The sequence below is a fragment of the Pygoscelis adeliae genome, unplaced genomic scaffold, assembly GCF_000699105.1.
Source record: "Pygoscelis adeliae isolate BGI_AS28 unplaced genomic scaffold, ASM69910v1 Scaffold318, whole genome shotgun sequence".
NCBI classification, from domain to species: Eukaryota; Metazoa; Chordata; class Aves; order Sphenisciformes; family Spheniscidae; genus Pygoscelis; species Pygoscelis adeliae.
Window position 1 is genome coordinate 3,080,881 of NW_008825430.1, and position 12,464 is coordinate 3,093,344.

Genomic DNA, 12,464 nt, shown 5'->3' on the forward strand with positions numbered 1-12,464 from the left:
CTTGCACTAGCATAATTGTTTAATCTGAGTTCTGTTAGTTCAACACTTTTTTAAACTGTATTTTTACATTAAAAACTGTATTGTGCTTGAAAACAAACAGAGGTTAACGTGAGCTGAGGTCTGAAGATGTGTATCTGATGTCGAAAGTCTTGCATTATCCTGGTGCTCGGAGTCTCCTTGGTGCTGTCCAGCATTCCTTGGAACAATTATCATTATTTATTGCTGTGCTTGGTTTTGATCAAAGCCGGCCAGTACTACATATTTCAGCAGCCTCTCTGGTGCTTTTAGGAACATAAAGGATCTTTTGAGAAGATAACTAAAATTATTTGATGTTTGTGGCTGAAACAGGAATGAGCTCTAGATCAAAATGCAGCTTGATTCTTTCCTGCGGACTTAATAAGCTGGACTCTTGCATGGTGGAAACCAGCCTCATTCTATTGCCCTCCTTGCTTTTTTTGATGGTATATGAACTTAATGTGGTTTTACAGTTTCTGCCATCTTCTCTGTTGTCTGAGGCTCCCTGTGGAATTACTCCTTATCAAAATAGCCAAGAAGCATGTGAAGAAGCAGATAAAGTTGTTAGATAACAGTGACTAATGCCTTACTGAAGGCTGCCTGCACGTGCTGAAATTTGCATTAGAAGTGACTTAAAACATTTGAATTTTCAGTTGCACATCTTGAAAAAATCATTTTACTAAAATAATTTCAAGTCTCAGCATTCTTCAGTTAAAATGAAATTACCTCTGGGGAAAAAAAACGAAACAAACTGTGTAATAGCTGTTCTAGCTATATTTTTCCCCTTCCTCTCTCTTCAACTCCTGACTGATCACTTGGAACCCTGTGTTTGAGCTTTAGTCATTGAAGTAGTTTGAGTAATCGCAAATGACACAAATGTATAAGGAAACTTTGTTGTTACAAAATAAAGATTGGGGTTTTAAGCTCTCATCCCAAGTCAGTGCCTTGTAGCATAGACCCTAGGGTTTACTGCATCTTCTGAAATCAGCATAATTCATAAAACCAAACACCTTCAAGGAAAATGGTGTAACTCAAGGAAATCTTTTTACATGGGATACCATTCTCTTTTCATTTTGCCATGGTGTTAGTGGAATCCCTTTTCCTTCTCGTAGGCCTTCATCTTGTAATGCGTCAAAAAATATCAAACTCACTATTAAGATGCTTTAATTTTAGAGCTCTTTTTATTAAGCCTCTGTATAAAAAAAAAGTGGACTTGAAGTGTGTTCTCTGTGGCCATAGGTCGGTGTGTACATCCAAATGATCTTTTTCTTATGCATTTTCTGACCTTTAGAATTTTCCATTCAGAATGCAAAAGAAAATCTTACTTGTGAAAAGGTGAAAGATTGTATTTGAGAAAACAGAAGGAAAGCTGTACTGAGCAGACAACTGAGTATTAAGAATAAAATTTATCAAGGCAAAGGACTAGGGGAAAATAAAGTCTATAATTCTCCACACTAAAGTGCTATGAACTTGGATAATAACAAATAGGAGCTGGATTTGCTTGGTTTTGAGTGCATATTTGACCTACTTCTTGTTGCTGAAAACTTGTGGAAAGATTTGCATGATTATAAAGTTAACTTCATTGGGTTCACCATATTTCTAAGTCATGTTAGCCACTGCTAAGTCATTTATAGCTCGAAAGCAAACAATCGTAAATGCTGATCCATTCATATTCTACCATAAAATACAAGATGGGTTATTCACTACTGTCTGTCGCGTGCTTCCTGCTGCGACAGAGAACAAAATGACTCCTTTTTAAACCGCCTATATATAAACGGCACAGGGACAATCTACAATGAGGGATTTCATTCTGAGGCGGTACACTGGAGATTTCCTGTTGCCAACACAAAACTGTTGTGTTTCTAAATAAATTGTCATCTATTGTTTTAAGTAAATAGCTCTCTTAGACCTCGTTTTGTTCAAGGATGAAGATTCGATCTTGGAACTACAATTTCTTTTGATAGGTGTAACTGATCGTGGCTTATTTGTATTCATTTGGTGCTGAAGGAATAAGATAAAAGCTGGTATTATTTGGTTTTGTACTAGCTGCTTCCAAAGCTGCATTCCTACAATGAGAAATGAGAAAGAAGGCAATGTAAAAGCAAAACAAGCCTGTCTAACTAGGAAAATGAAAGCAGTTACAAAAATGGTTAAAAATGGGAAAAGAACTTGATAGAAGCTGTAGTGTAGAAAATTAATATGGGAAGTGAAGGGACACAGAAATACCAAGCCAAAAAAGTTAAGGCGATGAAAAGGAATGAAGTAACCAAGAGTAAGAGCGATGTTACCAGAGATTCTGACCCATTTCGTGATGAGGCTCACAGAATTGCTAGGGAAGAGGAGGGAGAAGAATTTGGTAAGTGTAACTGTACTGTTTGGAGGGGATAGGACAGAAATTTTATATTTGCAGTCTGATAGCATTTAAGGATGACCTTAAATAGCAATAATTGCATTTACGTATTTTTATGCAGCTAGGCCAGCTAACCAGCACCAGGGAGACTGAAAAGAGCTAGCTAAAGGGTTCTTATATAATGCAGGTTAATTCTCCATAAATCTGGAGATACAGGACGAATTTCCAGAGGCTGGAAGAAAATTATTATTGTTCCAATATTTTAAAAGGAAAAGAGATGATCTGGGTGATTATAGGTCTGTTAAACAGGCAAAAGATAGAATAGCAATTATAGGATGTAATATATAGTTAATGAAGAGTAAGTGGTATTTAGTGTCATTTAGTACAAGTTTATCAGAAATAGGTCTTTCAAACTAACTTGATATCCTTTCTGAGAAGATCATGTGTAATTGGTGAAGATAACTGTGACAATATAGCACTACTGTATAGCTTACAGGACTTCCGTAAGCCATTTTATTTATTCTATCAAGGGGTGGTGGCTTGCTTAATCAGCAGAATTATAGCATATGGACATAGCATCCCTGGCTTGGAGTGAAGATTAGTCAAATGGTGGGTTTCAAGGTGCACCTAGTGTGGGGAGATGGGGCAGATGGGAAAGGCATCTGTTCTTACTTCTGCCCTATTTAACGCTATTTATCAATGGTTTAGTGGAAACATTATTATTAACAAAGTTTGGAAGTGGCATGAAATTTGGAAGAATTTATAATGACATGACTCTAAGGCAGCATGGATTACTTAGGGACCTTGGCTGAGGCACCTGGTAACTCTTTCAGTACAGACAAACACCAGGTTCGTAATTTGCTGGCTATGCTTACAGGATGCTGGGCTCTGTCCTGGTGCACCGTAACAGACAAACATTTTAGGGCCGCTTGTGAAGAATTAACTGGAGTGCGCACCCCGGATGTACAGGAGACAGCAGGAGTTGGCAGTACTGCTGTTTGGTTGTTGCCCTTGGAGAATGGAACAAAATAAAGCCTACTAGTATTTTATTAACATCTTAGTTTAATTCTGTCTGTTGGCTAAGTGGCCTGTCCTACCATAAACAAATCAAAGCAGATGTGTTCCACACGCCCTCCGTTCAGCTGTAGGCAAAGCTTACCCACATATCTGGTACAGCGTATGCCTGAGTAACAGTGAAAACTGTCCTCAAAAAACTTCCTGCAGTCTGTATTCTTTTCCCTTGAGACTCGTTTGAGAACAACACTTGTGGAAATAAACATATCCTAGCTCTTTTATCAGTATTATTTTAATTAATGCACTGCATATTTAAAACAAACTGAAGAAAAGACCTCCCAAAGAGTATGACCGGAGAATAAACCAAGCAGCAAAGGGGACCTGCAGAATCTTAAGTATATGATACTCCTGGTAAAATAGTCGCAATGTATTTATAGAGATGCTTATTTTCAGTGGATTTGAATGAGAAGAAAACTTGAGAAAAATCCTCTGCAGAACACTGCTAGGTAAAATTGTTGGGCTGGTGGGCAATTTATGTGCAGAAGACTTGCTAAAATGTGCTGTTGTTTTGCTTTATTGTGAGTTTTGTTGTGTATTTTCATTGTGATGCTGATTAGGTTTCCTCTCTTTGGCGCAGATTACAGGACCGGCCCTTGCTTCACTTTGATAACCAACCAGATGTGCCAGGGACAGCTCAGTGGAATAGTCTGCACAAAAACCCTTTGCTGTGCAACAGTTGGGAGAGCATGGGGCCACCCCTGCGAAATGTGTCCTGCCCAGCCGCATCCGTGCCGCCGAGGCTTCATTCCAAACATTCGAACTGGGGCCTGTCAAGGTAAGTTAGCAGCAAAGCTTCCCCGAAAGCTGCTGAAATTGTTACTGGATTAATCTTAATTGAGTTACACTGCTGTGAATAACCTGTCCTAAGCCATTCTCGGCTATATGTGTGAAGAATGGAAAAACATTGTCAGATGCATTACTTCATGATTCAGTGAGTGCCTGATGTTCAAGTGAGTACATTAGTAACTTAGGTCATGTGAGAGCAGCCAGCATCTTAATGAATTTCTCGCTGCCAGCAGCCCTTTCCCTTGGTTCTGTAATGGTGTTTTTCTGAGTGTACCACTCGATCATTCCGTGGAGGAATTTATTCTGTTTCAAAAAGCACTGAAAACATGCAGAAATCAATCTGTGGCAACATTGTTCCATTTATCCGGTGTGGGATTTTTTAGCTAAAATTTGTTGATTTTGGATTCATCTTGGGTGTCTTATCTCTCGAGCTACACTGCTTCGACCTGGAGAAAAGTGCATGTCGTGCCATTTCAAATGCCCTAGTATATATTTTATACAATTTTGGAAATGCATTTGCATTTGTTTCAAATCGTAAAATCCACCCAGATGTTGCTTACTTCTTTCGGAGCATGCCTTACCATAGAAAGTCCTTACACTGCTTTTGGCTTTTATTCTAATACTTCCAGCTGTATAAATTCTTTTATTGTCTGGATGTCTGGCAGGAAACAGGAGAAAGTTAACAGGGGCAGCTATGTATTAAACTGATGTGGATTATAAATTCCCAGGACCATATCTTTGGGGCTAGTTTATTTCAATCTGTCTAACATTTTCTAATAAGTTGCAATATTTTTGAAAATGGGGGAGACAAAGATTGTAAATCTATGAGTAATTTTATTTAATCACGAAATTCCTATGAAGGACTTGAAGGCATTCCGTTGCATTAAAAAATGTAGATATCCTCTGTCACAGGCCAAGTCCTGGTTGGTGCCTGCAGACAGGCACGATGAACTTCGAGATGGGCATGTTTGTGTATGACGCATAATGTCATTGACCTCAGCCATTCTGTTCCCCCCCTCTCACTGTTAGGGGCAGAACTAAATTGTGCAGAAATCTGTGAATCGAGGTTCTGGACGCTTCTGAAATCTTATGTGCATAAATATGTGGCCCACGCCCCTGAACTCATGCCACACCTAGTTATATCCCTCTTGTTTGTGTCACGGAAAAGCTGCAGTGACCTCTCCAGTGGGTTTGTGCAGTTCGGAGTAAGGCTACTTCTGCTTGCTGCACATTTCTTAGCATGCAGCTACATTTATACTAATCTGTGTGCGGTGCCAACACAGTTTTGGCCCTGTATGTTTGACTTGTACTTTCCAGTTTTCCCTTCTCTTGTAATGTGTTCATAATTTCAACAGATCTGCTGTGGAACCGCATATTAGCTTTATTTTTCATGCAATTGTACTAAATCCAGTCCTTTTGAAATCAGATAACATCCATTCAGACTGAAGACATTTCAGGGATTTCACATCCATATTCAATCTAAATAAAGGAAAACAGGTTAAATAAAATCCAGGTTCTCTGAAGAGAAAAAGGAACCGTTATTATTGTGTGGAGAAGTCAGAAAAAATAAAACGGAGGGGAGGGCAAGTTTATTTTAAAAAGTAAATAGAATATCGCTGCCCACAGTTTGACTTTGTCTGTCTGGCCGAAAGTTAAATTAATATCACAGCTGAGGTTTTTAAAGATACAAAGGAGGAAAATGAAAGCCAAAAGGTGGGATTTTGAAACAGACATCGTGACTCAGGAGCATGACTTCTATTTTTTTTTAACTTTTTTTTTTTAAGTCAGTACAGTGCCATGAAGTCTGGCTGATTACTGTTATTAAAGCACAGCCTACTGCTGTAGCTCGAGTCCCTGCAGCAATGCGGCTGTGTCGAGGGTGCTGAGGCTGTGCTAGTTCTCTGTGCCTCCCAGCACAGCGGTTAGCTCAGGCACAGCCCTGCTCTGCCTCTGCTGCTGCACCCCCCGACCCGGTTCAGGCGGCCGGGGGATCTTTACGTCACACTCTGCGATGTGGTACAGATATGCCCCTTGGCGCTCCTGAAACTTCCTACTTGTGGCTCCCAGGGAAATTGCCTCTTGGCCTTTTGTACAGACATAATACTTTGCTTTTCAGACTATGAGACACATTACAGCTGGCTCTCCGGGATTTATAAAGGGAGATTTGAAGGCATCATCTCCTTCAGCTTGTGTCCCTGCATTGAAACCGACCCTAGTGTGAAGCTTGAGAATTCAAGAAATCGGGTTTTACCAGCAGGAAGCTGGTACTCCTTGGGGAGATGGGGGAAGCACAGGCGTTTGGGTTGGAGAGTGGCAAGTGCTCCGTTTGCTCCCGAAGGACAGGGAGCAGCAGATACAGGGCAGCCCCTGGGGACTGTGAGCCAGACCTCCCCTGTCTCCCGTTGCAGTGCCACTCCTTTAGTCTCTTTTCTCTAGCTGTCACTAAGCTGCAGCAATGCTTTTGCAGCTGAGTGACGACACACGTGTTGTGCTAAAATAGCTGTGAGGCCAAAAACCGGGGCCTTTTGAAAATGTTTGTCTTGAGCTTCCTACCTAGCCTGTGATATCATCTTTGTTGTTTCATTTTCTTGAGCGAAAAAGTTAAAAGCAAAGAGAGAGAAATAAAGGGGAAAAAACCCTCCAAATTTATGAATGTCTAAGCAGGTCATTAATAATTCCTCCCGGGACATTAATTACAGCTGTGAAACTTCTTGGGTCAAATCCTAACCACAGCTTAAGGTCATTGGTGCTGATCTTACTGGAGTGACGAGTTAGTAATTTCCATCAATAATGACTATGCAGTTCCCCGTGCCTCTCCATGAGGCCCCCTTCACGCACATTGCACGCTGCTCCTCCGCGGCTCCTGCATCCCTGCGCTGGTGGGCTACGCGCTGTATGGAGTTGCCAAGATTTTCAAAGGGGCAAGTGATTTTGGGTGCCCAGCTTCAGATACTTGAAAGGAACCTGGGTTTTGGCAGGCTGTGTTCTCTGCACACCATTCCCCAGATGTTTTGGAAAAACAAAGCAATAGCAGTTAGATGTTTAATGTCTGTAACAATAATAACCATGTGAGTTCTTGCAGAAAATATTTAGAGTACTGTACTTAATCATACTTTGCATAGAGTAATTACAAAATTAGTGTCTGTCTTCGCAAGCAAGTATCATAATATTATGATGGGTGAAGAATGGATTTAGGCATATTTACTTTAATTCTTGTGTAGACAAATTATTATGGCTGTTCTTGAGAAAGTAATTAAAAGTGGGGGTTTTTTCCTTTTTTATATGATAGATGTGGATGAATGCCAAGCCATCCCTGGGATCTGTCAAGGGGGAAATTGCATTAATACTGTTGGATCTTTTGAGTGCAAATGCCCAGCTGGACACAAGTTTAACGAAGTGACACAAAAATGCGACGGTAAGAACTTTTAGAACTTTCTTCTGAAAGTAAAGGGGGGAAAGTCTTCTTTTTGGGGCCAACTTTGTTTAGAAGTTTGTAAGAAACTTTCCAGTCTCTTTTGCCTTGAATATGCAAATAGCATTCTTCACAACAAATGCAAATAACCGTCCTTTCTCCTTCTAAACCAGAGAATCTTAAATATTGGCCCTGCAGCTTTTTCCAGCCTTTTATTCACGTAATGTTTTACAGACTTAAAGGTACATCTGAAACAAATTAAACATTAAAACTAAAAATACTTTTTAGCCGATATGTTGCTTTAGAAATGCTTGAGGCACGTGTCTCTGTGGGGATCTTTTAACCAAACAGTGTATATGGACTGGAAGGTTCAACACATTCCCACCTACTCAGGTAAACTGTATTTAACATTAAGGGGAGTTTGACACTGCTGAGTGAAGACTGCAGGACTGTGCATCCTTACAGCTGCAGATGTTAAAGAAGGACAAACATTTTATCTTTCCTTATTGGTCATCCTATTTTGGAAGTACCGTAGGTGCTAGATATTAGTGTGGAAATTTGCAGTGTGTGATTATGGAATCTTGCTATTTTTTAACTGTGATTTGATAGTATTTTTTCTCTCTATAATATAATAATCGGGCATAGATGTCTCCTTGCTTTAAGGGAATTTTGGATACATACAGAACATAGTACTAAAATATGTCATTTGCACAGTTTTGATTCATCTTCCTTACAGTGCAGTCCAGATAATGTTTAAACCCTTACAACTGATTCTGCTTTCAGTCATTAGACAAGAATTAAATTAATTTGAGCCAGACAAGTTTCATAAGTGGTTAGTGATTTTGAAAAGCCAACTTTCAATGTCATAAAGGTGTGTGACTGTGAGAGTAAGGTGTGCATCCACCGCCCTTTCTTGCATCAGGTGCCTTTAAGGAAGCACTCAAAATTTTTTAGTCATTTTAGAAGAATTATGACTTACCCTTTCAAAAGAAAAATCCCTATTTCAAGCAAAACTTTATCGTTTAATTGCAGGTCAGGGAAAGCAATTTCAGAAGAGTTTGTACACAGCATGGTTTTCATATTGGCTGCCAATGGTTTTGGCAGAAAGTAACCCGCCTTTAGGGTAGAACAACATTGCAAGTGTTTCCTTCTGTGGATGAAGTACCAAGAACATGGTGAATAGGAAAGACTGAACGTGTGCCTTGTTAAGCATTAGTGCTTGAAAAACTGAGAACTGTAGGCTTGCATAGGCTGCATTGTATAAACATTCCTATGGTATTTTTCGATTGCTGAATCATGTAAAAAAAAAAACAAACAAAAAAATCCAAACAACGAGCAAAAAAACCCAAACAGCCACCACCTTCAGAGCCTGCACTTGGTAATAGTTGAGGGCCTGAACCCAAGAACCTGGGATAGCTTGGTTCATTCCCAAATCCTGCCACAAATTTCCTGCCCCATCTTGTGAAATCCCTTTGGAGTGATCGCCTGGCTGCAAAGATAGGATGAAGTTTTCTTTCTTCAATTCCATACTTGTAAATTTTTAAACCTCAGCAGACAGAGACTTACTTTCAGTACATCTTCATGTTGCACGTACCAAGCAATTCTAGTTAAAGCTGTGTAGATATTACTACAATTCACAGACGTAAAAGTAGCACCCTTATACCAGTGGCATGAAATAGGATAGTGATTCAACAGTTAAGAGCATAGTCGCGTAACAACAGAATATCCATTCTGCTTTTTTAAATTATCCCTTTGAGTTTTAAGTTGAAATTTCCAATATAAGACAAGGTATTTGCCTTATAGTAATTAACGGCAATTAACTCTAATACATAATTATTAACATCTGATCACGTGCTTGGTTTAACTTCCTATCCAGCAAGTAGGACTTCTGACAGCTATAATGTGTCCTTGGTCACTGGTTTAGTAGAACTGGGAGCTACCTGCTGAATTACCAGTATTGTTTTTTCAGTGGGTCCCCATTAAAGTAAGATCACGATAGAAATCATCAGGTACAATGAGACAACGGAACAAGATGGGAAATGAGGTGTGTTGGCCGAAATTCTCTTTATTAGCATAGTTGGTGGAAAACTGTATTTTAAGTGTTAGATTATTTCACTGCTTCATATAACCATTCCTCTTCCAGTTGCATTAATGCTGAGGTAAATACTTTTTTGTGGTGACTGGGGCGAGTAATTTTTCCTGGAGTGACATTTATGTCTGCGAGTACATCGAGTGTACTTACCTTTATAAAACTCGCGTACTTAACAATGACAATGTTGCTTATATGAATGTCAACACTAATATAAATCGTGAAATACTGTTTGGGTTAGGCTCAGACCTAAAATAAAGAGTGATGATTTTGCTTTTAAAAAGGTCGGACTCTATATAAACAGTGGCAACACTGACTTTAAGATAAACATTGGTGAATTTGAGTCAGAAAATGCTTGAATCTGATCCATTTACGACTGCATTTTTCTCTGTTAATTAAGGGCTTTATTCAGACCAAAATTCAATTTCCACATTTTTTGTCACTGAGACGTTTGGGACTCCTGTGGAGCATAATCCTGGAGCAGAAGCCAGAAGTCTCTTAGCTGTGCTCCCAGGGCACTCGGACTTGAGGCTTTGGCAACACCCTCGAAGTAGCACTGAACAAAAAGTCACACCCCTCTCACACACCCAAGCGAGGAATGCGACCCACATCATGACAGCTAGCAAGATGCTGGGCAGGAATGTGTGCACAGGGGGCCCAAGGCCCCACACCGCTTAGGATGGGTCAGTCTGCAAGGTCTAGTTGTGTCTGTGCCACCCCGGTCCCTCTGCTCCTTTCCTGCAAGGGCAAGGGGCCACAAAGGTCTTAGAGCATCCAATGCTTTACCTAGGGGAAGAGGAATTGATAATTTTTATATTCCTGAGTTTTTGTATTACCGTCTTCACAGGAGAAGTAGAACAGTGATGCTCTCTACTTGCTAAAGCGCTCATTAACAGTCCTGTGGGACTTTGGGTGTTCCCCCATCTGTTGGGGCCAAATTCCAATTTAGGCGTTACATTTAAATTCCTCCAATCGTTTTTAATGACTACGATATTATTCACTCCTTGCCTTGGCGTGTTGGGTGGTGTTGCAGTATTTCATCTCAGAAATTTTTGTGGTTGGTGAAATCATTATTACAGCCATGTGTCTATCTGTTTGTAGATCTCTGGAGGAGGGGTTGGATAGAGTCCTGTGATCCCATTATTTCTGGCTGGATTCTCCCTGTTGGGAGAGCAGCTGGGTGATTGTAGATGGCTGTGACAGGCAGTTGTCATTGATGGCTCTAGAGAATAATCTCCCTTTCTGCTCTGCTTTAGCTGATTCTTCTTGTAGGTACCATGGAAAAAAGCGAGCTGTTTTTAAGCTCAGCTGGACTCCAGGTTCCCAGAAGATGAGAGCAGTGCTAAGTAGATACAGCTGCATTGTTAAGACAGTCACTGGAAACCAGGGGGAAAGTAACTTCACATCACAGGCAGGCTACTGATGGTAATTAAGGAGCAATTGGGGCTGGCACAGGTTGTTATTCACATGACCGTAGATAACACAAACTCCTAGCTGTGGAAGAAAGCCTTCAAGTTCCCTCTGTTCATGTACGCAGCTATGATCAGGTATAAGAAGGCATTTGTTAGGTTTTTTTTCTGCAGACTTTGAAAATTTTTTTGCATTGGACCTATGATGATGATGATTTAGTATATGGATTGAGATTTGTTAGTGAAGAAAATCACCATATGGACTTTTATTTTAAAATTGCTGACAAAATCTAAGGGGAATTATGGACATTGCCTGACTTCTGCAGTAGATATTTCCGTTACTGTGTAGAAATCTGTTGGAACTTCGGATCGTTCACTTAGTGGAGAAAGCCAGGAAAGGTAACTTTTGTTGCCTGCAGTCATCCTGCTTTGAGCTATAACGTTTGCATTAGTTAAACAGCGCCTCGCTGCTCAATGCTTTCATAAGGGGGATTTCCAAGAAAAACCCAAGTGCAGTAAGAAGGATGGACAATTCAGCAGGTGCTACACTTCCCTTTGAGTCAGTATTGAACCATTGCCTCACTATGGTGCCAGCAGACACTGTGCTGCTGGAGATACCGTGAGACATAACGGTTAAGCTCCTGATCACCAAGGTCATTACGAGTCCCATGACAGTTTTCTTAATTCTAGTGTGCAGAATTCAAACTGGAGGGGTTATGGTTTACTTACAGTCAGTAGATCCCCTCTGCAGTTTAAGATTTTCATCCATCATTATTAAGCAGTAAAACAAACTCTCTGGCTTTTTGCAATTTACAGATACAATATTTTCTTAGGTTCTGTTTCACTTGTGTTTATAAGATGCGAAACAAAAGATCCTGATTCAAAACTGCTGATTGTGCCCTTAGTACATAAGTTAGGAGGGGTCTCGGACCACACTGAATTTGATCGTTAATACTAAATATAAAATACCTATTCTTGTGCCAGAACTAATTTAGCTAACCTGCCCCTGCTTCTCTTTTTGCCTTGAAGATATTGATGAATGCACCACCATTCCTGGCATCTGCGATGGAGGAGAGTGTTCAAACACAGTTAGCAGTTACTTCTGCAAGTGTCCTCCAGGGTTTTATACAGCTCCTGATGGCTTGAAGTGCATAGGTGAGTAGAATCCTGTAAATAATAAGACAGTAGGTGTCATGAACGTTCATGAATATCTAAAATTGGTAACAGTGTACCAGAAACGTATTGCAACTCGTGATCTTGAAATCCTTCTTTTATATAGAAGTACCTCATGTGCCTATATATGTATTCTGAAATGAGTTTTCCATTTGC

General features: G+C 40.1%; 1 protein-coding gene across 1 annotated transcript in view; it reads left to right on the top strand.

Annotated features, from left to right (window-relative positions):
* FBN1 (fibrillin 1) overlaps nucleotides 1-12,464 on the top strand; it is a 141,841-nt gene that overhangs the window by 36,434 nt on the left and 92,943 nt on the right. The window contains exons 5-7 of the mRNA XM_009330946.1: nucleotides 4,017-4,214; nucleotides 7,515-7,640; nucleotides 12,165-12,290. Coding sequence (XP_009329221.1) covers nucleotides 4,017-4,214; nucleotides 7,515-7,640; nucleotides 12,165-12,290 — 450 coding nt within the window. The remainder of the gene's footprint in view (nucleotides 1-4,016; nucleotides 4,215-7,514; nucleotides 7,641-12,164; nucleotides 12,291-12,464) is intronic.